The sequence below is a fragment of the Phaenicophaeus curvirostris genome, chromosome 2, assembly GCF_032191515.1.
Source record: "Phaenicophaeus curvirostris isolate KB17595 chromosome 2, BPBGC_Pcur_1.0, whole genome shotgun sequence".
In the NCBI taxonomy this organism is placed as follows: Eukaryota; Metazoa; Chordata; class Aves; order Cuculiformes; family Cuculidae; genus Phaenicophaeus; species Phaenicophaeus curvirostris.
In genome coordinates, this window is record NC_091393.1 from 48,416,318 (window position 1) to 48,443,161 (window position 26,844).

The 26,844-nt window shown below is 39.0% G+C and overlaps 1 protein-coding gene across 16 annotated transcripts; it reads right to left on the minus strand.

Moving 5' to 3' along the window:
* Positions 1-578: 578 nt before the first annotated feature.
* Positions 579-26,844, minus strand: BCLAF1 (BCL2 associated transcription factor 1). Of its 16 annotated transcripts, none has more exons than XM_069851950.1 (14): positions 26,693-26,841; positions 20,022-20,160; positions 18,924-18,997; positions 17,077-17,194; positions 15,292-16,197; positions 13,259-13,930; positions 12,976-13,145; positions 10,181-10,286; positions 9,192-9,276; positions 8,339-8,514; positions 7,018-7,198; positions 3,224-3,370; positions 1,360-1,569; positions 579-1,222 (listed from the first exon to the last, which is right to left on the minus strand). In XM_069851950.1, the coding sequence occupies exons 4-14, from the start codon at positions 17,178-17,180 to the stop codon at positions 1,217-1,219; spliced, it is 2,763 nt and encodes a 920-aa protein (XP_069708051.1). In that variant the 5' UTR covers positions 17,181-17,194; positions 18,924-18,997; positions 20,022-20,160; positions 26,693-26,841; the 3' UTR covers positions 579-1,216. The 16 variants fall into 16 exon arrangements, 14 of the variants coding, with proteins under 14 accessions (XP_069708051.1, XP_069708064.1, XP_069708049.1 ...); XM_069851963.1 differs by lacking the exon at positions 26,693-26,841 and adding an exon at positions 25,494-25,600 and having other exon boundaries at positions 13,259-13,405; XM_069851948.1 differs by lacking the exon at positions 26,693-26,841 and adding an exon at positions 25,494-25,600.

Sequence of the window (26,844 nt, forward strand, 5' to 3'; positions counted from 1 at the left end):
TGTGTGTCCCCAATTCCACTGAAGGCTGTAAATGGGATATAAGATTTAAAGACTTACTCTTGCCAGATTTCTCACCTGGAGAGACAAGTCCACGTAAAGAAATTAAAGAGGCAATTTTAACAAACTAGAAAAAAACGATAACAGACAAGCTAGACTGATATTTCCACCGATTTCTTAAAGCATTTTGTTGAATCAACAGAAAGATAAAACTATGATTGCTAATGATAGCCCTGAAAAAGCCACCTGTACTTCATACTTTATGCATAGCACACTTCTCTTGTGGTGAGTTAAAACCCTACCTTTTCAGAACCTTAAAAATGTTAGTAAGTAACCCTTGACAAAGAAAACATCTTTTAATGACAAGGCAAATCACCAGGTATGCATAAAAAATGAACAATCTGTACTAGACAAGCTACAGGAATTAAGGTAGTGCAGAACTACCTACAATCAACTACAGAAATAGGGGAAGGAACTCCAGTTTTCAGATCTGCTTAGAAGTTTCTAGCAGCAAGCTGTGACTTGAAAATAGGTTTCTAAAACTCACATTCCAGAAGAGAAATAATACACTTAAAACTCACTTTAGTATTCATATACGTGTGTATTTCTTAGGCTACTGAAGAGTGACAATTTCACTCTCAAAGATAAAATTCTTGCTGCAAACTCTTGCAGGGTAGAATAAAAATCCAGTTTTATCACCATGTAAATGTGATTCTCAAACTAACATACAATCAGCATTTTGCACAACTGCTTGTACTTACACTATGACTGGATAACTATGCTTAAATACACTTCTTATAAAAAGACAACACGGAAGTAGTAATCAGTTTATAAAAAATGCTTCTCCAAGATTTCAGGTGTGCAGAGCTGTAAGTTTACTTCAGAATAAAACACAGACATAGGGGAGAATCAAAACTTTTAGATTTGTACTTGACCATATATTTGGACAAAGCAGAATTACACTGCATATAACAAACAGTAAAATTTCTTAAAAGTTGTTACAAATATTTTACTTTCTACCTGTACGATCATTAACATAGTTTACTATATCAAGATTTTTTTCTAAAGGCTTAAAACAAAAACAATCCCTCTAAACTACTTTCCAACAGTAAAATTTTAAGTAAAATGCTTACATTCATTTGACAACAAAAAAAACATATTAAAAATGTTGTGTGGGTGGTGCAAGAGCTGCTCTTTCAGCTACAACTTTCTTCCAGGGTTATTCCTGTGGAAAGAAAGAAAAGTCTTGTTGTAAACTGTTAACAAAGTCCAAAACCTTTCAAAGTGATTCCCCCCACACACACATTTTCTTGAGAAACCACAAAATAAAGTGTCTTATCTGCAATTCAGTAAACTTTTTACCTTTTCCTCTTTGCGTCTATCCTTTTCTTCATTGTTCTCAATTGTTTCTTCTTCATCTTCCACAATCCCATCCCCTTGGTATTTGTCATGCGTCCACTTCGGACTGCTACCTGACTTTTTGAAGTTAAAACGCCCTCTGCCGCGCTGGAAAGTACCACGACCTCTCCCTCTTTTGGCCCAATAATCCACACCATCATCTCTGTCATCATGCTACAATAATATCAGACAAAGAATAAGGTTAGAACATCTCTTAAATGTATCCCCGAAATGTTACTACTCTGTATCAAATTTACACTATACATAGAAAAAACATTTATGAGAACTTTAACAGTTCAGATCACAGTATACAAAATGCATAATGAAGTATACCCTTACAACACTGTAACCAAAACAACAATAAAATTATTTTAAGACATATTAGCTGTATGGCTACCGAAACGTTTCTAAGTAATCAATCAGCTCTGTCACTTATCCTCAGTCATAAGAATTGCCCACTAGTTTTGAGAAAAGAAAATTTTATTTTAAAGGAAAACACTCCAGGAATAAGCTAGTTTGGGTTTTTTTAAATTATTTTTACTTTAATGCAGAGATAGAGTCCTTTATACTTTTTAAGTTGCGGTAACTGAAGACAGTTTTCAGATTTTTGGCTTCATCTGCACAATGCAGAGCAAATGAAGTTTAAACTGTTTAAATCTGACATTAACAACAGCTGAGTTTCTCTGGTGCTTGAAGTTTATTATCTTGCTACCAAAAATAGCCTTACATAGTTCGGCAAGTCTTTTGATAATCACTCCATGAACTTCATGTACACTACAGACAAATATTTAAAATAAAACCACTTTATATTTAGAAGAGTGAGGTACACTTGCTTAAATATCTGTTTTGACTTGTGATTTGGAAAGAAATCATAACTAGTAAACACATACCACAGCTGTATAAAGCAGTTTATTAATAATTATAAGAAAAACTAAAGGGTGGATTTTTATTAATTAGAAAACATTTTTAGAGATGAGAATAAAGTTTAATAGCCACAAATACTCACTCTGGCTACCACAGAACTTCTTAAATGAATATATTATCACATCTCTTTCTATGGTTAGAGATCAGAAAAGTTTACATGTGTGGGGAGATGGAGGAGAACTCCTCAAACAAACATCCAAATTGTGATTGTGTTATTTCTTGAATTACCTGCTAACATGTGACAAACTATAATGATAGAGGAGAAAGTCTAATCTTCACCACTAAACATTTTTCAGTGGTGAAACAGTATCCTTCAAAGCCTGGATTGTTTAAGAAATCAACTGGAACAGAGGCTATTCAGCATACTGCTCTACTCACTGAGGAGTTATATCAACTGCCCTCTTTTCATAATCCAGATAAGAAAGAGGAATCAAGACTATGGTGATTTTCTTATGACTATCTCACTACTCAATGAGGAACAGGACTGCTACAATAACAGTCAGCCTACATACATCCACAAATACTGTCAGCTTTTCCTAATCTTCAATTTTTGAAGACTTCCAGACAAATCCAAGATAGATTGACTGACATACTTAAACAAACCCAGGAAAACACGGCACAAATATTTTTGGTTTAAAATTCGTTTTTAATAATTTTAGTCCGAGTTTGCCTTCTTCCCTGCTCATTGATCAAAGTTCTGGAGATCCATTCTGTGTCAGGCTTCAGTTACTGCCAGCCTGCTACAGAAAAACACAAAAGAAGCAGAACCACACACAAAAACAACCCTGATACTCCCATGGTTACATAACTGAAGTCCCTGTCTGTACATGCATGCTACTTCTACACTCGTAGAAAGTTTGAGAAAACAAAAGCATGCATAAGATATCGAGTTCACCACACCCACCAAGAAGTATTTCTTGCTTTTTGGGGTATATTCAGGATCCCATTCCTCTTCCTTCGGTCTCTTCTGAAAAGTAGTATTTGAGTTGCTGGGACCAGTATTTGTTCCAGCAAAGACTCCTCTGGCTCTTCCTCTGCCCCTAATTCGAAACTGATTAACCAAAATGTCATTTAATCTATTTACACAAAACCACAGAGTTCAAGTTCTCTATTACTGAAAATGCTCTTTCTGTACTTAATTACAGTACCTGCAAGCGTAAAACCATTTTCAAATTCACATATTACCTTAAATAACATATTCAAGCATTCACTTTGAAACAATAATTCTATTAGACTTAATTGAAACACATTTGAGTTCTTGGCATATATTCACCCACAACGAAAAAAAATTTCCTTTGACTGCTGGTAAACTACTGTACTGCAACAAAAGGTCAGAAGAAGCTTCTGAACCTGTTCACAAACAAACAGAAAAACAAGACTGAAAGAGGGAGAAAACTGTCATGGGATTAAAAATGGTCATTTATGGAGTCAGTCGAATCAGTTATGAGAAAATGATTCTAGAATACATACAAACACTGCAGTTTTCAAATAAGTTTTCAAATACTCAAACATTTGCAACTGAGATTCAAAAATGCACTTCATGCCAAATTAAATTCTTTGCTCTGAAAAATCAACAATTCGTATTGTACAGAGCATCAATGCTTTAAGTGAAAAATATTCTTGAATGCTTGAAGTGAAGAATATTTAAGTGTCTTAAATATTCTTTACAATGAATTAATAGGATTTTATAACAACAGGATAAAATGTCTCACAGCAATAAACAAAATACTTCACTCTGAATACACTAAGTAGTAATATATACAGTTCCCTCAGCATGTGATTTTTTAGCTTGTACAAAACACTGAACAAGAGTTTATATCCTCCATTCAAGAGGAGGAGGTTAGGTTGGGAAGACAGACTGCTAAAACCAGCAGTTACTACGAACACAACTTCCATAAAGAGCCTAGTTAAAAACTCAGAACTGGGTCTCCAGAGTAAATGTATAAAAACGTGACTGGAGAATAAGTATGTTCCACTAATAGACCCCAAAAAAAAAAAAAATTAACTTGAAAAGGAGTATTGTGCACACTTAGTTCCACAATGCTCCAACACTTCTAATGCAGAACTGATACAGGACAGTTTTTAAAACTACTCTGAAAACAAAACTGACTGAAAAAAAAACAATCTTTAAAATGTTCATTAGCCCTACTCAATACACCATAGGCAATTGGGAAAAAAAAAATACTTGAAAAAACTTGCTTGGAAAATCACTTGGAAAGCAATAGACTATCAACTGAAAAACACTGCACTATAGAGGAAATACTACACTTTTTATTTCAAGTAGCTTTGACACCTTTACAAAATCAGGACACAAAAAGCAGTATCTCAGTGAGGAGAAGAAAGGATGTAGAGACAATATTATGACAGGATTTTTAGAAAAGCAAGATCAGCACTTCCTAGTATTAGGTGTCATTATCAGTTTCTCTTTAAGAAAAATATCTAGAGCTTTCCTCAACACTTAACATTTCACACCACACCCTCAGGTCATCTTTCAGGCAAAGATATATGGCAGGTGAAAAACCATTATGGTGTTGTCTTTATGGGCTTATTCACCACAAAGACCAAAGAGGACACAGCACATTTTCTATAAAAAGTTTTCTCTTTCTAAACCAGACTCTTACACACAATTCTGTAGGAGCTGGATACCTAATGATAGTGTCATTAAAAGACTCTTATTTATCTATATTTGCATTCCTACTTCAAAGCTATTCATGATGTATAAACATCGTGAACAAGACGCCTAGAATTAAACATTATGGTCTATCAGCAAGTATTAGAGAAAAATCACTGCTAATTTAAAATTAAATTGACAGCTTAGCTTACATTAGTCTCCCCTATCCAGCAAGATATGCTCTGCCAGTGTATCAAGCCCTCCTGGCTTAGGGAGGATTCACAACAAAAAAAACATTTTATTCACCCGCAAGGCAAAGCAGTATTTACTGGAATGCAGCCATTATTAGCCTGAATTAAAGACATTCCTATGCTAGCCAGTCTCTATGTTTTAATACTATCCAAGCTGGGACCCTAAAAAGATCTGAGTCAACAGGTTGGCCTCTTTAGATTCTCCTGTTCAGACGCAGTTTGTTCAATAAGCCTGTGTGTGACCACATATGCCATTTGGGAACATTAACTGCATAGTCACAACTGGCAGTCACCAGTAGTTAAATTAGTAGAAGGTTATTAAATTTTCAATTCACATCTACTTAAATTTCATGTGAAGCAGCAACAACACTTACAATCTGGTTTAACAAAGCAGTAAGGCTTCCACTAATTACGAGTTTTCTTTAATTGATTCTCTTTGAGAGGAGAAAGGGTTTAAAGCTCTACTTTTCTTTCACTTAGCACCACTAGCTTATATAACCAGAACTTGTGCTGATATTTTCATCTTTGATGCCTACACCACCCAAGGGTTTATACGCCTAGGCCACATTGCTGTTCCCTAGTATAATTACATTAAAAAAATAGCAAGAAAGGAGGAAATCATGCCTTTTTAGAGTTAGAAATTTTTGAACTTTAAATTTTCTTCTAAAAAGCTACAGATTTTTAGATGGAAGATTCAAAACTTAACTCAAGTGTTGCACACCCCACATGCATTACAGACACCCTCGTGTGTGGTTTAAAACTTCTTTTGCACTATTACAAACAACTCAATGTACATTTATAACAAACAATATCCTTTAGCATTATTCAGTCTTAAATACAAGTTACAAGAAGGAATTATTGCGCAAGTATCAAATTACTCCTGCCCATTATGTAAGTCTATTCGACATTTCTCCCTGCTCAAACAAAGAACTTGCTTTTTTGTGTGTCTTGCTCTGGTTTGGGTTTTTTTGTTGTGGTTCTTTGGGGTTGATTTGGGTTTTATGTTTGTTGGGTTTTTGGAGGGCAGGGGCATTTTTGTGGGTTTTGGAGTTGGTTTTTTTTGGGGGGGGGGGGGGTTGGTTTAGGGGTTTTTTTTAAGTGTTCCTTATCTTTTCAAGGCTGCCCTTATTGATTTCTAGTCCTTTCCTAATGCTTCTACACTTCCCAATTAAATACCAGTAATTATATTAACAGGGAATTTAACTTTTAATGATTTTTCTGAAGACTATAGTGGTCAATGTGTCACTTTCCAAATCACAATGCTAAAACACAGTCCAGAGCTAAATTAATGAGCTTTCATGCTCACTGTGGCTAGCCCAGGCCAAAGAAACACTAAAGAAAAAAAACAAGTATACCATCTCCTCTCCTCAATACAGCTGTTTTAAGGTTTATGTATATTTTTAATTATGTGGCATTCTCAATTTCACAAGTTACAGCTATCGCACACAAAGAAGGACAAAACTAAACTGAAATTGTCAGAGAAAAACAGAAGTTGCAGGGAGTTAACAAGTAAGAGATCACATGATTAATCTTTACAAAAAGGTAGATCTTCAGATCCAGTCAGGAAACATAATTGCAAGAGAGCAAGGAATAAACAATTTTCCCCACCTGTACAATAGGGTCTCTAATGGCATGCTAATATCTGCACACCAATTAACTGCCACAGGGCGGTGCTGGGGAAAAAGCCCCAAACTTTTTCTGTACATCACAAAATAATTCAAGAATCACTGCCATGAAAGAAGTCTAGCCTAACACTATTCACTGCAACACTTCCTTGTTTTTTTCATCATTAGTGAAGTATTCATAATGTGGGGGAAGAATAAGAGAGCAACTTACAAAGGTGCCTCTTGGCCTGTTGACTCCTGCAAAACCAGAGTATTCTTTCTGTTCATGGTGGGTTTTGAACTCTTCATCTCTTTCCTTCTTGCAATCCTTTTCTTCTCGAGAACTGGATGAGGAAGAAGACGGGGAGGAAGATGGGGAGGACCGAGCACGGTCTTGATCTCTTTTCTGTTTACTGAAAAATAAGAAGATACACTCTGTGCTACTTTAAAAGTACTAGATAGTCTGTAACATGCTTATACTAAAAGGGGTCTTACTGTATTTCATGTAAAACTATCCCCCTTCTGGTTATATTCACATATATTTTACGTATTTCAGATGCTAAGAATGAAATACAGTTCCACTCTCCAGCCTCCTCTTACACATTTAAATGCACTAAATGTATATTACTCCTAGTGAGTTGGAAAGCAGCAGTGTGCAAACTGCAAAGGCAGTTTTTCCACGTTTTGATGCCATGAAGAGATTATGTTACATTTCAGATCTGCCTTTCTTCTGAGGCAGAAAAACAGAATTTGAAGGAAAGAAAACGCTCAAGGCAAAGTTTTACAGTGACTTTACATAGTTCAGTTTACACACTGTTGGAAAGTTACAGTGTGGGCTTCCCTACATAGATGGCTGTATGGAATCAGCCAGTGGATGACAACATGAATACCAAAGTCATAAAGTAAACAGGAAGCATAATAAAAAAATCATTGTATATCCAGTACAAAGCAGGGAAAAAGAATTCCTACAGCAAGACTTTTAGTAACCCCACAGTGGTACTAATTTGACCCAATTTACAAGAATTTACTATTCTATTCTAAAGAAGGTTCTACCTGAAGTAACTCTTACCACTGCTACACAGTATCCACTGAGATATGCTAACATTTTTTTTCTTAACAGCCCACTGTCTTTAGAAAAAACTAAATAATCCCCTTCTCACCCATGTTAAAACCTAAGTATCAGTTAAGACTCTCATACTGTTGGTGTTATGAGTTGAAAAAGTGCGGAATCAAGCATAACGAACCAAAGTTCTTACACAAACTGTTTATAGAAATGTACTGCATTGAAGTCCAACCTCCTGATGTAGCCTGGATAATAGGACAGATTAATTTGTCATTTTTTTTCAGTGTTAGCTTGCTATTCCAAAGTTTTTGTCCTCATCCACCATAAGCCGTGTAAAAGACAGATAATATATATTTGCTGTAAAACAAATAATTTTAATTGTTTAAATTTAAATGTTCCATTATACAGTGAAAACTGAAAGCAATTAAGCTTACAATTATAAAAGGCTCACTAGAAGCTAGAAACCTATATCAGGAATTCAAATATTTACCTGTCATCTTTGTAAGATTTGTAATCCTTGTAATCTTTTGGTGTTTTCTCCCGCTTTCTTGACCCACTGGATTCCCTGGAACCCTTTGAGTCTCCTCGTTCTTTACTTCGCTCTTTTCTACGTCGGTCAATGTCATGCCGAAGATCAGCAGAATCACACCTTAATTTTTTATCTCCCTGTAAATGAATATATATATTTGGAACAAAATTTTGAAATTAAGCATCCAGAAGACAATCTGAAAAGGCAAGTTGCGCGACAGTTTACCTATTTTTCCAACACTCTTCAGCACAGGAATTGATTTAAGTGAACACCCTTTACAATGAATAGCTAGATATATTAAAAAAACAAACAAGAACCCAAACAGCTAAGAGTATCAGTTTCAAACAAGCATTCACATCAAGCCTATGGGATATCTATTTTTGATGCAGACTGACCCTAATACGTGGTTTGGAAGGATGTTTAAGTCTTTATTTCTCCTGTGAGTTGTTTTTAGCAAAGCATAAACACCTTTGCAATTTGACCATACCACTCGCTGACCACTTCAGTAGCTTCCTCCCCCCACACCCCCTTTCTTTGTACTTGGGCAGCTTAGTGACACAAATTTGGTCAAAAAATGTCCAAGAAGACTTTATATGCCACATTATCATACAGAAAAAATCACGCTACATAAACTGGCTTCTTAGTAACATGGTGTACTCAAAGGGGAAAAAAAAAAGTTACAAATGCAAGCACTTCAACTATAATACTACAGATTATTTTTGTGGTTTTGTACACAAACACAGAGTTGAAGTTCACAATTAAAGGGAAACAAATTAAGTCAGAAATACAGACAGGACATTTACTCAGAACGTACTTTTTGACTTTCTTCTTTAAAGGCTCTCTCTTCACCTGCTAAACGGGTATGCTTCCTCAGGGTACTTGGAGAGATGTCAATCCTCCTAAATGCAAAATAAAAGCAGGGTCTTGCCATGTGTGTATGTTGCTGTCAATGGCCTCAGACATTTCTTTTCAACAGGAAACTGAGAAGCAAGGTATTTTTGCAGTAGAAGAAACATCTGCATACAAAGCCCCACCATCAGAATACAGAAGCAGACTAAAAATTAAAAACCTTGGTTCTGCACTGTGTGAAGTATGCTAAAAACAAATACAGAAAATAGGCAGTTTGATTTTTTGCATTTCAAGTACCACTTTGAAGATACAACAAATGTTCAATGAGTTACTTCAAAATATGTAGCAAGTTGAAAACCCATCTCCCCAAGAAAACAACAATATGATAGTTTTCTGTAAAGTCAAATATATTTAACAGTTAAGAAAACCTATTAAGTTAGACATTGAATAAGGGGATAATATATACTCACATGCAACACAAATATAGTACACTGCATCATTAAAGTATAGCACATGATCAAAAAAAATCTGTGTGACTACCTTCTTACCTTTCGGGCTCTGAGATTTTTCAAAAAACTGCTGTAAATTAACACACACAAAACCTAAAGTAGTATGAGATGGAACATTTCACACTGGAGAACAAAGATGCATGTACAGGGCTTCTTTTCATCTTCAAGACATATGCCCCTCAATATTTGAGCGCTGCATGTGAGAAAAGTAAATATATCCCAAATGAGATACAGAGGTAGAGAAGACATCTGCTACAAAACCACAGATGAAGCCAGACTTGGCTCAGATGAGTTCTCTTTTACAGAAGGGGTTTTTTTTTTTGTATTTACACAGAAATTACCAAATTACTCCATACAGATTAGAAAAGCATTTTGGGTTCTCAGAAGAAATATTAGCAAATATTATTTGAAACACAAAGCATCTACGTATACAGTTAACATATACCTATGTATTTCTGGGCTCTTTTGCCGGGTGCAGTGTTCTTCAGTAGCTTTTTGATATGCAGTGAACCTCTCATTTAGGGTCATTCCAGCTGACTTGAAGTATTGCTCTGTTGGTTACAATAGAAAAACACTGTTTCATTAGTTCAATTCAACTGAGAGGTATTTTACTCCTGACAGAAAGGCAAATAGCAGGCAAACTCACAGTATTTTCAATAAATCTATTAGGACAAGCAAATGTGGCATTTTCCCTATTTTAACACATTCTGTAACCAAAACAAAGTAGTAGTGCACAGCACCACTGCAAGTCTAACTATGCCACGACTGTATTACATCTAATTAAAGCATCATTTACTGATCAGACTTGCTCATTTTCAACAACCTTTTCCTCTAATGAAAAATAAAGGAGCAATTTTGTAACAGTTATTTTATACGCTGCCCACAGAGAAAATGGAGTTACTTTGAGTCATGAATACTTGGAATAAGTACATTTTACTACTCATCTCATCTTAACTTAAAGTAAGGTTAATTCAGTGAAAGCACTTAAGTAACGTATGCTTCTGTAACTACATAAATGACCTAACAAGTAATTTCTTACAGGAATACAATTTCTTGATTTGAAACTGTGATGATAAACAACCCAAGACAATTAACACACCTACATGTAAATAAAGTCATTTAAGCATCTGGCATCTTGGCAAACTTGACAACTTCTCTGACAATGTCTTTCCTTCAGAAACAGTTAATTAGCACAGCAAAACTCAGTTTTTAAACCAGCTCAACAAATGTGTTTAAATGTAATATAGAAATACATAAAGTCATGAGCTATGAAATGTTACATATGAAGCAAACTATCTGCTTAACAGGTCAACATACATCTGTGTCAACTTACCGCCCGGCATCCAGTATTTGTCTCATAACCAACCATTAAAACTTGAAACGGCCACTACAAGGGTAGTGCCTCAATCATAATTCCATCAAACACAGGAATTTGAGCTAGCAACTCTGTTTTTATGCCATTTTTGCCAGGAAGACAGAAGGTTCAACTTTGCCTGTTTGGCATCTGTATCTTTCAACAGCTATTTTACTTTTGTAACATGGATTTTGCCATTTCAAAACACATTCCAGGACCTAGTTACAATGAAAAAGAAAACATCACTGGGCATTTTCAGCTCTACATTAATAAAGAGCTGTTCAGACTGGTCGCATCACACCAATAATGAATACAACTTTAATTTGTAAAAAGAGTAACTAAAATCTGATCACAGACCACAGTACATCTGAAACTTAAAGAGAGGTTCTGCTTTCAAAACCAACCATAACTGTATATATTCTAGTAACTTGGCCAGACAGGCTGTTCAGCTGTTACATTTACCAGGTATTTGTTTAACATACAAAAGTTTACAAAAAAAGCAGTCTACTCTGTGATCAACATGTGAGAGTTTCAGGAATATTATTTCACTTGCAGCCTACATATGCACTACATAAGCAAAAACTTACAGAAGCTCTCATTGGACGGAGCCTTAAATCTCTTCAGACAGCAATAAATAAGATACTTCCACAACCATGATCTTTAAACAGGTGCCTCAATAAGAATTTTTTAAAATCTAATACATTATCTTATATTGTTAACATTACTGTTGACTAGTTTCTTCTTTACAAGTAATTAAAAAAATGCAGTAAAACATATAATATGAATTTTGCCAACAAAATGAGATTTACAAGAACCTTATTAGCACACACTTCTAGCACTTAAGTCTCTGCAATTAAAGCAAAAGCATCTTAAAAAAAAAACGTTTAAAGATACACTGAAACTGGTCACCTAACTAAGCATTTCCACACTCCCCCTTTGTACAATGATACAGAATTATTTTCACCAGAAAATTCTTCCATATCATCTCAGTACATTAAACAGAAGAAAACAGCCCAGTAACAAAGTAAAATGCTACAGAAAAAAAAGCATTTAAAGAACTCTCCAGATATCCTCACTGGATTTTAAGGAGTTACCTGTTTTTCCATCAGAAAACTCTGGCAGCATGAGTGTGTGACCTAAATTAAATGCATCTACTTTCATGGTTTGGGTCTGGGTTTTGGTGGGTTGTAGGCTGGAGTTTTTTGAGTGTTTCTACTAAGTTGCAGCCACTGCTGTTAAATCAGAAAATCATTAGTGTATAATTAATTTAATGGAGGTTTATTTAGCCACCACCAAGTTCTTGTAAGTGAAACTCCTGGCTCCATAACTAAAACACTGTCAAATAGGAGTAAAACAAATATATCATAGTGTATTTAATATTACTTAGAGCACAATTTTTGTTAAATCTTATGATTTCGAGACAAAAAAAACCCCAGTCGTCTAATAACATCCTGGAAATGAGCTCTGGGGTGCTCCAAAAGGAATGCCATTGTATTTACAGTGCAAAAGACACCTGCCAACTGACACTGCACTGCTTAATATAAAATTGTATGTTAGAATCATTAAAATAAAACATTGTAAGAAAAGTTTGACCAAAATAATATGTTAAAACTACAGTGCAAAAATTCAAACTTTATATGCTATTCAGGCTCAAAAATTTATCTAGAAATATAGTATAACTGCTATTATGCTCCACGTTGCTTGGGGGTTCTGATAATAGATTCTGTGGCTATTATTGTTCTAATTATTTTTGTGTGTACCTCAAAAGGAAAAGTTTGACTAAGTGAACATTAAAAGAGGGCTGAAATCTTCCTGTACTAGAGACAGTACACAGGCTTAAATGAAGTTGTCAGATGTGTATTCGGTATAATAAAGTGAATACATACCTTTGACATGATGAACCAAGGACACTATGTGCTGAATAAATGACTCTGACGTGCTTTTGCTGGCCTGCGGCAACTTAATGTGGTCAAAGATGGATCGGAATTCTTGCTCCTTCTTGACGGAATGGACAAGTGTGCTAGCAAGCAGCCTGTCTTTAGTCAAGGAAGCAGGTCTAAAATGCATCAACAACAAAAAAAGACACACAAAAAGAAACCACTAGTTTAAATAAAGATGAATGACACTACAATCAGGTCAAGAACCACACTGTGGTGCGGAATAATTTACCTATTGGAATCATCAAGAGGTACTGGTGCCATTTTGAGTTTAACTTCAGGACGATGGGAGTCACTGGCTATCATTTTGATCCTAAGTGGGCTCTCCTCTCTGAAGGTGGATTTTTCTCTCGCATCCAGATTCTTGTGTAGTGGGGGACTGTAATCAAAGAGTTCTTTGAGCTTTTCAGACTTTACCTGCTCAGGTGACTGACTTTCTTTCTTCATCATTAGTCTCTCAGAACTCTTGTCTTCTTCCTTGTGCTTATCTTTTGTGGCACTAGGCCTTTCCACTACATAGCCAGTCTCTTTAGGCTTATAACTTTTCTCATCTCTAAATCCATCGCTCTCTCTATTGCCCTTGTTTGATATTTTAGATTTGTATTTGGTTCCTTCCTCCTCAGCATTCCGGTGAGATGCAGTAGGAAAATTTTTACCCTGATCTGCCAGAACAGACTTTCTGAACTGTCTGTAATCCTCTGTCTCCTCTGTGTCCTCCCCTTCAGAGTCATTAAACTTTTCTTTCCCAGTCTCTTTATCAACGAAAAAATCTAGAGTTTCCTGTTCCTCCCATTCCCTTTCTCCCTCTGTCCTCCCTTTTTCTGATCCTCTCTCCTTCTGGGCCTCCTTCTCCCTGGTATTACCCCTATCAAGCAGGTATACTCTAGACTCTTCATCTGTGTACCTGTGGATAGCAAAGAAGAGACTCGTAACTCTGGATTGCATTCATTCTAGTTCACTTGCATTCCTCTTTTTGTGTCAATCTCACACCAAGAAGAAGAAGAAAATACATTCCTCTGAGCATTTCAACTTTAGCATGCAGTGCTTCGCACACCATTAATACTGCACCCACTGTTATTTATGTACTACTGGAGGCATCTGAAAAATACAATGCTTTTCTGTAGAACACCTACAAATTCTCTCCTTGAGTTTATAAGGACGCCAATGGTTTGGTTTTCCTTAATCAGTACCCAGTTTCACATTCTCTTACACCAGTCATTTTCCCATCAGATTCACATGAAATTTGGTAATTCAGACTGCAACTCATGTTTTTCCTTCTTTTAGTGAAAAAGTGAAAGGAGTACCATAAAAGAAGTGACCTATTTTCAAGATCCTATACATTTCTAAGAGAACTCCCAAGACCTGACCCAGGCTTAAAGAATTCGCTATATTGTGTACAAGCAGGGAACCTTTAGAAGGCAGCTCTCCTAAACACAGAAACACACCAATTAATTATTTCAGACACTGCCTGATCTACATACTATTTTCACATAAGTCCTAATATGTTCACCAACTCCTATGTATCTACCCCGAGGAAATAATATTTTTGACCTTCTAAGCAACGTATTTTTACATAATAAATCATTGGCCGGACAAAAGCCTACAACCAAACCTTTAGAGCATAGTCACAGCCCTGCTCTATAATTAATTTTATAATAAATCCACTTACACCACATTAGAAAGGAACTGTCTAATATCACTAAGATTTTTACAACTTTTAAAAATTACTACCATATTAAACATTTTAGAGCAAATTTATGCATTTTACATTAATGGGAAAATATACATTCAACTGTAAATATAATTCACAAGTAACGGAAGTCAAGGCATCAAAGCTGTCATACTGCACCACACAATCAACCATTGTACAATTTCTACACCTTCAGACTCCCAGAAGATTTGCATTTCAAACTATGTGAAGCATTAAAATTTTCAAATACTTGAACAGAATTCACTATCAAACAGTAAGTCTAACTCACTATTTCAATTAAGATTTTTAAGTAAATGGCGTATAACAAAATACACTGTAAAGGAAAAACACAAACCAGTTTTTCCTCAACGATATCCATCCCTATCTCAGCTAGCCAACAGACAAGACCTTGAGGTACGTTAGGAGGAAGAGTCAAACATTTCAAACTAAATTCCAACTGGACTAAAGTTAGTAATATTATTCCACAGTATTCTGTATTGCGTTTTCCAAGACACAGTAACGATTTTGTCAACACTGTAACAGACAGCATTTTAAGAGGTAACATTAATTCTTACCTTTTCATAAACTTTCCACCTTTTGCAGTTTCCTGTTCACCACCCTCAGGATAAAATGACCTCACTCGAGCCTCCTCACGGGGAGCGCTCTGTGATGGGATTGTCTTTGCAGGGCTTCTCCTCGAAGGGATGTGATGCAATGGGCTATTCTGAGAAGGACTATAACGGCTAGAACCATTTCCAACAGAACCAGAGCCAGACCTCTCAGGACTATGCTGAATGGAATGGGAATGTTGAGGTGTGTCCTTTGCTGAGTGGGCTGTGCTAAGCAAAGGGGCGTCAGAGCAAGATGAACTCTGACTAGGTGGGGTGGCAATAGAAGGACTATGGGGTGACCTTGGACTGTTATCATACGCTGAAAGGCCAGGCCAAATGTCGCCAGAAGCTGCTGATGATTTGTTAAAATCGTCAAGAGACTCTGATGGGTCATGTTCGAATGTATCTTTCTGTTCATCTTGTGATTTATTTTTCAAAGGGCTATCTTGCAAAGGAGCCCCTTCAGTTTTCTTTGCCTGCTTTTCCAGAGACGCATGTCTTTTGGAAGAGACAGGTGATTTGCTGTATGGGGATGAAGACCGAGATGAAGAGGACCTTGGGGATCTGGAAGATCTGTAAGATCGACGAGATCTGCTCCGGGACCTCTGGGAAGACACAGACCTTCGTTTTGGACTTCTGGAACGTGAACGACCACGCCTAGGACTTCGGGAGTGTCTTCGGTTCCAGACAGGCCTATAACCTCCACGATGGTATCTACCACCTCCTCCTTGATAATACCCTCTACCTCTTCCTCTGTAACCATAGGGACGTCTCATTCCTCTATTATTTCTGTAATCTCTGCGATAATCTCTAGAATAAATACGATCCCTGCTGCGAGATCGTGAATATGTCCTTGACCGAGACCTAGAACTAAAATTAAAAAGCAAACATTAACATTTTACAATTAAAAAAAATAAATAAGTGTCTTGACACTAAGTGCTAGATTTCTCAAATGCAGTCAGAAAGGCAAAGGAAGAATACTAACAGCCTTGAAGTAAATCCTACAATCTATCTGTATTTATTATTCCTGCCTCAAAGAATTACAATGAACATGTCTATATTCCTAAAGACTGTGAAACTTAGACTTCAGCATCACATCCTTAAGACATTACCAGCCTTAGTGGCCTACCCTGCCATTTTATTAGAGGTTATCACCATTCTGGAGCATGGCATTCAGATCTCAACCACCATGGTTCACAGCCTGGAACATGAAGTTACATGACCTCCAGTTTAATATGCCAGCCTGTGGACAGCTGAAGAGGCAGTAAACATTCAATTCAGCCACATCTTTTATGGGAAGATGGTAAGGATCCACTAGTAAGAAAGAAGAAGAAAAGGCTGGAGGCAACCAAGAAGACAGGGCAGAGCAAAGCTTATCTGCTGAAGCCTTAAGTTACTCCAGATCTGAAAAGCTGCACAAAAATACAGAACAAATCACAGTGAAAGAGACTGGACAAAGAAAACATCATGTGAAGGCCGGGGGCAGGGTGTGGGAAGGGAGAATCAAACAAGCCACAAACATTAGCATTCTGAAATTATCTCAAGATATCGGAAAACAGAGTAAAAAAAAAAAAAGCCAAGTAGAGAACAAAGTAACCTAAGTTACACTCAAAGCAGAATTTACCTACTGCCTAAAATGAAATGAGATCCCAGATTCACTTCTGACACAGCATTATGCCAGTAAAAAATCATTTCCAGACAAAACTTAATATGCTATACCAACTTTTCATGCAGTAAGACCTAATTTACCTGTATCTCTTTTTCCTAGAATGCGACCTGGACCTTGATCTAGAACTGGACTGGGATCTGGACTTTGATCTTGAAGAATGTGATCTAGAGTTAGATCGACCCATTTTTCCCAGTAGATCTTCTTCCAGAAAGGAAAAGCAGCAAGAGGAGGGAGAAGAAAAGGAAAGCAACTATTTAGAATCCATGTAAATCATAAACAAACAATTTGTATATGCTACAGTGAAAATATTAGGAAAAGTTATAACACTGCCTATGTAAAAGAACTTTGAAGACAAAGAGTACATTTATTAGCAAACAAAAAGCTCAACCACTTTTTAAATATTTTAACATAGCTACTGTGCATGCAGTTTGTCTGACAAGATCGAGTGTAAAAGGTTCTCCAGATTCAATTGCAAGTTGATCCTGTAGAAGCCGAGAAGAAGCAACAGAAAAAAAAACTTCTCCAAATTAGGGCAAGAAATAATGTGAGTATGTACAATTACACATTTTAATACATTTTAAACAGAATTCTTGCTATTTGAGTGGTTCATAGTCTCCTTGCATTTCCAATGCATCTATCCTTTCCTGGAAGTACTTTACAGTCCTGTACAATGTACCCTTTTACATAAGTAAAGAAGAAGCCCTTGAAGTATTCTGTCCAGCAGTTGTTGATTTGAGCCAGGGGTATTACTTCTCCTAACCACATGTGCTAAAGCTAATCACTCTCATGCGATTGTCCCTTGCATCTTAAGGTTAACTTTACTTTTTCAACTCTACATAAAATGCAGGGCCGACAAAGAATACAGCTTAATAACAGAATTCAGTATTTTTCAGCTCAAATTAAGCTGTGAAAACTACTATTGATTATAAAGCAATGAGTTCTGAAAGAAAACAAAACTCATAATAAACTATCATTTCTCCTCATGTATGGTCATGATATTTAGAATTAATTAGTGCAAACCATTAAAAAATACACCTTTTCTTCTGAAATTGTTGGCTAAAAATCCCCAAATTAAAACCTTCGACCCACCATTTCCTTTTGAAATTGTCCAACTTTTAAAAAAAGGTCACATTAGACAATCTGAATATAAATTGTGAACAACTAACTACAAATTTTCATGCCTTTGTATGCTCAATTTCTGTAACTGTCACTGTTTAATACGAAATAAAACAAAAATGAAAAACAGATACACAGCTTTTGTATGGCAAACAACCATGAAAACTCAAACTATTGTATTGAAAATACAAGCTCAACACAACAAGCACATTCTGTAACAAGGTACTTCATATAATCTTTCTTGTTACCTGGGTGATATTAAAATTACATAAGACAAATAAACAGCATTAGAGCTTAATTTGAGCTTAACAAAATTAAGAGATTTTAGACACACTAAGCAAACCCAAAAAAAAAAAAGACAGACCAACTTCTCCCCTATGAGCTGTTCCTGCCCATAACTTTCCCTACCACAGAAGCACAGGAGTTAGCATTGCCCCAAAGACAAATATAAATACCTTACTGCAACTAACCCAGGAAAAAGAAAATTAACCTAAACTAGCTTTCCATTTAACTACAAAAAAATTATTTACCTTGAAGAAGAGTAATATGCTAAATGCTGTCTTTTATTTGCTCCTACCATTAAAAAGCAATTTTATATATCCTATACTCAGAAGATGGTTTATAATGCATTGTGTTCAATTAAACTCAAAGAAAATGGCATATAGTCTCTCATGCTCATCTACTCACAGGCAACAGAAATTCAGAGTTTTTAAACCGTTTTAAGTTTTATATATTTTAGCTTCTTATTGCATGCATAAATTTTAGGAAAACAAAATCAATTCTCACTTTAAATGAATTAAGTTAATCTTACCTCAAACTGTTAGTTGGTGGCAATGAAGCAACTATTTCAAAACTGTCTATTTGTGCTTTCAGCAATACTGATCCCTACAGAACAGAAAAAGGGACTGTTAAATACACAAGCTTTTACTAAAGAGCAGATAATACCTTTTGGTTAAATGGGTTCAAACAATCTGTATACCATGAAAAGACAACACATAAGAAATGGCAAGTTTACTCTTTGACTCAGCTCAAAGGCTAGCCACTGCCAAGCAGTAAATCCAACTCCTCTTCCATACATGATCACTCCCTCCTCCAACCTTGCTTACAGAGCTGTACAACACATTATCCTCACCTTTACAACAGCCTTGACACCCTTTGGGTCCTTCAGTGAGCAGGGTCTTGATATTGATATTGATATAATCACTTTCACATGATTAGGTTATCGACTTGGCTTAATGAAGGACCAAACAAGTGCCAGAGCTGGATATGGGGGGGAAAGAAAAGCATGTGGCCAGGAGGAGGGGGCAAAAAGGACAGTGGCAAACTTAAGACCAGTTAGATCTCTTCAAATACGGCTTTGCACTTAACTGGAGCTATCTTTCAAAAAAATATTTGGGATGAGGACTTAAGACAAAAAAGTGAAAGCTTGAAAGCTTTATGTTTCTCTGCAACTATTCTGTTACACCTTCTTGTTTAAAATGCATACATATATGAGTTTACCTAACTAACCAACATCATCTTTAAAAATAAGTTATTTTACAGGTATACAACAGCAAAGTACAATTTTAATAATGAAATCAGTCTCCAGGCTACAAATTTTTCACTGGCCTCAGCTTTTATTACCTCAGAGCCTTAATATTATGATACATTTATAGTCCGACTCAATATTAAGCAAACTTTCCAACTGCGCTCAAGCAACTCATAAATTTTGTCCCAGTTCAATAAAGACAGGAGGATGCCCCAGAAATTCTGCATCTCAACAACTTATTCATTAAAGCCAAAGCCATAAAACATCGACTGCTCCTAATTGACAGTTTCACACTAGTTCACAGATGTTTTCAATGCCTTCTTCATCTTAAAGTAGTGCAGCACTTGTGTTCATAAACACTGCTTTCGAAAGTCCACTTACCATTCATTAGCAGTGACCAAGATATTTCCAATTTCTACAAAATATATGCTTTGATAAGATTAAGTTTTTACTTCTCATCATCAGCAACCATGAGTCTCTGAAGGAGCACAGTAGTGTATCGGACCATTTCAGATCTTGTCTAGACAAAAGGCGAGATGGTATTAGCTAGCAAAGGTTAAGTAAGGCATTCAGAAGTCTAATACAGAAGAAGTAACACAAACTTCGGCTAAAAGTTTGAAGTTCAGTTTGAGATTTTAAATCAATATTTAAATCATCTCTGCTTCTGACTCTTATAACCAATATGTTGGTGTGAGCTGAAATCCATACTCCTAATTTACACAAGTCTTTAGATCCTAGGGATACAGAACAAGACTGTTACTTTACCTTTCAAACCTCTAGGCAGAAGACAGGATCTTAAATTACTGTAGCTCAAACTCTGGCAGTCAGTTCTGCACAGTTTTAGGAATCTATACCAGCAACTGGCAAAGGTGAGAAATAATAAATAAATAAATAAACATGGCTAACAGCCATCAGATACATCATGTTCAACCCTGGCAGCTAAAATATACTTGCTGCTCTATTAGAAAAAACTCAACTATTGGGAGATCTTGTTTCTATTAATTGTAGCAAGTAAAAGCTCAACACAAAACTCCCCTTCCAAAAACCACTCAGACTCGCAAACAGAAGTGAAAAGACTACACAGCTGTTTGCCCATGTAAATATTCTCACAATATGCAAGAATCTAAAATTTTATTATTTTCTACTGAAGCATATTCAGAGAACAGCAGCAGCTGAAGTGTATGCAGGAAAACAGCTGCTTTGTAACAGTAAGCTTTTACATGCTTCACACTTCAGTAGGAAAAGTACACATTCCTCTGAAAGCATCACAATTACATAATATTGTTTCACAGTATCGAATAAAAACACCCACAGCCTCTTCCTGTAGACTACAGTGCTTGTTGTCAGTCCATACTGGTTACAGCATGTCAAGGGAGTGCAGGAATTGTAGAGGGCAACAAAAGAGGTACTAAGCATCATACGTTGCTACACGACAATATCCATGACCAAATAGAAAGACCAGTTGCCCCTCTTCAGTGCATGAAGCTCATCTCTGAAGAAGTCTCAGCAGAGACCAAGAGTCTGCCAAAGGGGCAAATTAAGAATGTGACACAAAACGTCATCACTCACACCAAGAATTTTTAAGAGAGGACTGTAACTAGGAGCTAGGAACATGGCCTATGCCTGAAACAGCAGGGCTGTAATCCACATGCTTTATGCAACTCAAGATTCTTCTCCCCTAGCTTTCTGCCCTAAATATCGGAAAAGAAATGCTTAAATCTCAACCATTTAATTCCTCTGTTAGAAAATCTATGTATCACAAAGGAAGCTGCTGTATCTCCACGGTACTTTAAACCAGAATAAGCCGATACTATCGAAGAAACTCCCATCTCTCCTATCCTTTGTTTTCTTGTATTCCCAACGATCTTCACCCTTATGCCAGCACAAGTAATTTTGCAGCCACATAGTGAATTAGATTAGAAAATGTATGGATCACCTGGATTAGTTTCAATACAAATCACTCTTCTGATATAGTCCATGACAGAACTGCTTCTTTTGGCAGCACTGCAATATTAAAGCTTTCCTGAAACTAGCTTGGCAAAAGCCACTAGCAACAACAAACTCAGAAGTTGAGCTTTTCAACACTTACTTGCAAGCAGCTATTATAAATAAATAAATACTCAACACTCTACAACCCACACTGGCACCCCAACAAGAAAACCCTATCCCCAAACAAACAATCCTTAACACAAAAACCTTGACTTTTTTTTTTTTTAAAAAAAAAAAGCAGAATCCACTATCTGTCAGATACTGAGTTCCACTGAAGACCAAAGCAGGAGTCAAGAAAGTTAAGAAATGGACAACATAACAGCAGGATCTTTGGGCGTCTTATATTAGTCTTAGTGAGCAAGTACGACAATCAGGCTTATCCCAGCACAATAATGAGGAAGTAAACGTCACTGTTACAATTCACTATGTTTAAAACAAAAGTGAAGGACAAAGAAAAGTTTCCAATTCATTTTAAATGTTATTTTAAGAGTCTTAAGTACACCACTGATGTTAAAAGTTTTCTCAGAGTACACAGGCTGCAGATTTTAAAAGGTTTAACAAATATGTTACAAGTTCTACAACACCTGGAAGTTTTTGAAGACATTTTAGAAGACTATCCCCACCTACACTAGCAAAACACTGCTTTGCCTTAGTTTCCTTATTTTGCCTACCCTTCAGTTATTTCTGAAGCCTATGTTTCTCTTGCTTAAGCACTACTTAAAAGCTGTCAGCAAGACTTAAGTCAAAATCTTGTTAAAGTAATCCACAAGCTGTTACCAAAATGCATTTTCATTCAGAGATTCAGGCTTCAGAAGAAGTGAGTATCATACAACCAGGACAAGGCAATAGGAAAAAACGCAAGAAATCCCACAGAATTTGTAATATTCTCTCTCACAATACATATGCTCAATTCAAGAGAGTCAGTCTTATTGAGACAGTAGCGTAAGGCATTTTTCAGTGCATGTACATCCGTCAGACTTACTTATCCATTCTTTACCGCCTCCTTCTTTGTTTTAAACGCCCACAAACTTAACAGCGGTGTTAGTAAAAACAAGACCACAACAATCACATCTATTTTTATTTTCACAAATAAAAACAGAATGCATTTCATTAGTGAGTGCAAACCCCTACCACTCAGATTATCAATGACTAGAATCTTACAAATATTGCAATACCACAACAAACTTGTTTGTACATTCCAAGATAGTTTGGGCAAGAGCTAGGAAGCATGTTTTCCCTCGTTTCATATTCTCACTATATAATATTATCTTCATAACATTCACACGGTTACAAAGACAAAACAGACCAGCATAGGCATTACAGCACAAAAAGTCAACTGGAACAATAAAACATACAAAGGCCTTTTCCCCCCAATTCATTCATTTATTTATAGAAAACAATACAAAATATTTGCAAATTAAGTCAAAACCCAGCATCCTAGTAGCAGTAATATCGGCTCTCCAAAACCATCACATGATCGGTAGCAGTCCTTTTATGTAACACTACTGGCAAACAAAAGCATGCTTCTCCACTAACTAAAAAACACAGACACCAAAGTGACTGCTTCTAAGAATTTTTGTCAAAACGCAAAAAGGAATTTGCATGCTTTTGGATAGCAGTTCTTGGGTTTTTTTCTTAGTGTTTTAAACATGGTATTTTCACGTGCCCTTACACAGTGGCTTCCACCACCTCTTTACAACAAGCTATGAGCACGCTGCTGCAGAAAATGCTGTCTTCCCTCTCTCATTTGTTCCGAGACTGATATTAATATAGGAGCTTGGTGAGCTACAGCAGTTAACTGATCCAAAATAAAACTACTCTGGATGAAAAGAAAAGCAGATTTCTCAGCCACATCACCTCTCAGATACGACTTACCACAAGGCTGCAGGGAGGCCAGTGCCAGCAAAACGAACAAGATGGCAAAGCACTTTTTCAAAATATATTTGGGAGAAACTCTCAGATAGATAAACTGAACACAGTTGTAACCCAAAAGCTTACTTTCTTCAGTAGTTTCCTTCACCTACCTCTGCTACCTGTAAACAAACCCCAAGGGTTCTCTGGCATTCCTCAAACCTCTACACCACAATCTCTCCTTGACAACTTGCACAAATCTAATCCCTCCAAATACCTGCACTCTAGCTCCAAACAACAGCTACCTGCCGACCCTTTCTGAATTACTACAACCACTCCAAGTTTTCTGCATCCCCAATGGCAACGGGTCCTTCCCCATGGTACAAGACACTCGCCCCCTCCCCAGGAAAAATCCCCTCAGCCACACTCTTCACCCGAGGGACTCCTCCTTACAGCCTGGCCCACTACAGCCTTGCTAAAGCCACGGAACCAGGGCTAAGAAGGGCAGTCACACCCCACGTACTGATCTATGTAACACATTAAAGCTCTTCCTGCCATTCAGCCCAGCCTGTCACTCAACATCAAGAGGGAGGAGTGGGAGCAAGCAAATCCTACACTCCTTGCTGCAAGAAGCTGCATGCTTGGAGCGTAGCTCAGAGCCAAAGCCTTTACAAGGCTTCTTGTTTTCCTCACTTTTGTCTAAAGTAATGAGATTATGAAAGAGGAGAAAGAGGACAGAGGAAAAAGACAACAGCTAGGCACCATCTTCCTGCAACCACAGGCTCCTCTGATCCCACACCAAAAACACCAAGGGATGTTCTAATATATTTATAATAGCCCAGCCATTACTCAAGCAGTGACTGCTTGCAGTGCCAAAGATTCCTTTGTTTTGTATGCCCTCGGGTCTTTCTCTAGTAAATCTCAAATGCTATTGTTAAGGTAAAACTTAGATCTCGGAGATAAACAAGTGACAAATTGTACTGACTCGACTTGATAAAGGATCGCCATGACACACAAAAAAAGAATCTAATTTTCGTAAGAAAATTCAAGGGAGAAGTAGGGGAGGGCTTACAAAGCAAATGAAAAATAAATACAAGATCCCGCAAAAGCCGTATACCACAATAAGATAAACACTAGGAATATAATAGTCCTTTTCATTAAGGGGCAAAAAACCCACTCTGACCCCTTGCCGGGTTTTGCGAGCAGTTCTGAACAGGGCAGGGAGGCCAGCAGGAGCCAAACATTTAAGACACAAGCACTTGAACCGCAGTCATGCCCGAAGGGAAGTTCCTCTAACGAGCGCAAGGGCTGATCCAATGCCGGGAAGCATCCTCTCCCCCCAGCACCGTTTCCCCCCATCGCAGGCACGCCCTCGAAGGAAACGGGGCGACGTTCTGTTCCCGTGGGCCGCGCTGCACACGGCCATCCCCTCGGGCCCATCTCCCAGAGGAGATGGCGGGAAGGCCGCACACCCAGGTTGCCCAGGGTGGAAGCCCAACGGGGCAGGCTGCCCATTCCGCACCCCCCCCCGCCCCATCCCCCCAGCCGGCTTCCATAAGCCACGAATGACCTCAAGGCAGCTCCGCGGCCGCCTTTCCCCCCACGCCCTCCCTCATCCCTCTCTACCTTCGCTCCCCGGGACGCCGTGAAGGCCCAGGGAGGAGCGGCGCCGTGCAGGCCCGACTCCCGCAGAGAGCGGCGGCGGCCGGGCGGGCACGGGGCTCACCAGCAGGGGCGGCTGCCCATCCCGTGCTGCGGGGGGAAGACGGAGGATGGGGGGGGGGAAGGCGCGGCTGTTCCCGTCGCGGCGGGGGTGGCGGATAATGGCGCGCCCAGGTCACGCGGCGGGGAAGGGCGGGACGGCGCGGGGAGCGCGCGACCGCGGGAGGGGGGGCGGGAGGGGCGCGAGGTGCCCCCCCCCAACCCCGCCTCAGCCTCCCCGCGCGCCGCCGCCGCCCCGCAGCCGCCTCACCGTCATCATCATCATCATCTCCTCCTCCACCCCTTCCTCACCTGGCGGGCGGAACTCCCGGCGGCCCCGCTCCCTTTATCGCGGCTAGGCAGCCATTTCCCGTCTCGCCGGAGGAAGAGACGCGGGGCCCAAAGGGAAAAAAAGAAAAAAAAAAAAAAAGAAAAAAAAAAACCCCACCATGGAGAACGAGGGGGCGGCGCCGCCGCCGCTGCGTCACTTCCGCCCCGCGCGGGGAAGCGCTCGCCCACCGCGCGGCCCGCGCGCCATCTTGGTTGTGGGTAACTGTCCGCAAGGAAGATGGCGGCGGGCGGGGCCGCGCGCGCTGCGGGGCCGGCTCAGAGCCCGCGTCCCGAGGAGCGGCCGCGGCCTCGCCCTGGCCCGTGGCCGGGAGCTCCGCGCCCTCCCGCGCTTACTCACAGAATGGCTTGGGTGGGAAGGGACCGTAAAACCCATCCGGTTCTAACCCCCCTGCCATGGGCAGGGACACCTCCCACCACATCAGGCTGCCCAAGGCCCCATCCAACCTGGCCTTGAACACCTCCAGGGATGGGGCAGCCACAGCTTCCCTGGGCAACCTGTGCCAGGGCCTCACCACCCTCATGGTGAAGAAATTCTTCCTTATATCTAGCCTAAATCTGCCCCTCTCCACTTTATACCCGTTCCCCCTCATCCTATCACCACAAGCCTTTGTAAACAGTCCGTCGCCAGCTTCCCTGCAGCCCCTTCAGGCACTGTAAGGTCGCTATAAAGTCTCCTTGGGGCCTTCTCCAGGCTGAACAACCCCAACTCTCATCTTGTGCTCATAGAAGAGGCGCTCCTGCCTTTTGATCATCCTTGAAGCCCTCCTCTGGACCCCTTCCAACAGTTCCATATCCTTCTGACGTTGACGATTCCACAACTGGACAAAATACTCCAGATGAGTAGAGGAAATTCCTCACAAAAGCGGAATAGAGGGGTAGAATCACCCCCCTCAACCTGCTGGCCACGCTTCTTTTGATGCAGCCCAGGATACGGTTTGCCCTCTGGGCTGCGAGCGCACGCTGCTGGCTAATATCGAGCTTTTCATCAACCAGCACCAAGCCCTTCTCCTACCCAATACTAAACCGTATCCCTGAGCACCTCACCTATCCATCTTTCAAACTCTTCCAGAGAGAGTGAGTCCCCGCGCAGCCGCTTCCAACGCCCCAGCTCCCTTCTTTCCCCCGTGGCTCTTCCCCCCCACTCCTCCTTCCCCGTTTACCTGCGGGGCGGGGTGCGCGTCCATCCACGAGGGTTGCTCGGGAAGGCTTGCTGGCAGAGCGGAGCCCAGCGGCATTGGCACCCGGCGCTGCCCGGCACGGCGAAGCGATGGCGTCGCAGCGGGGGCGCGCCCGCCGCTCGGCTGCGAGGCAG

What these genes read in the sequence shown, in the direction of transcription:
- BCLAF1 (XM_069851956.1), bottom strand. Translation starts at nt 17,180, where the DNA reads ATGGGTCGATCTAACTCTAGATCACATTCTTCAAGATCAAAGTCCAGA. An exon ending in CCTCTTGATGATTCCAATAG is followed by an intron (nt 13,146 to 13,258) that starts GTAAATTATTCC and finishes GATGCATTTTAG; the next exon opens with ACCTGCTTCCTTGACTAAAG. An exon ending in ACAGGCCAAGAGGCACCTTT is followed by an intron (nt 3,371 to 7,017) that starts GTAAGTTGCTCT and finishes TTGGTTAATCAG; the next exon opens with TTTCGAATTAGGGGCAGAGG.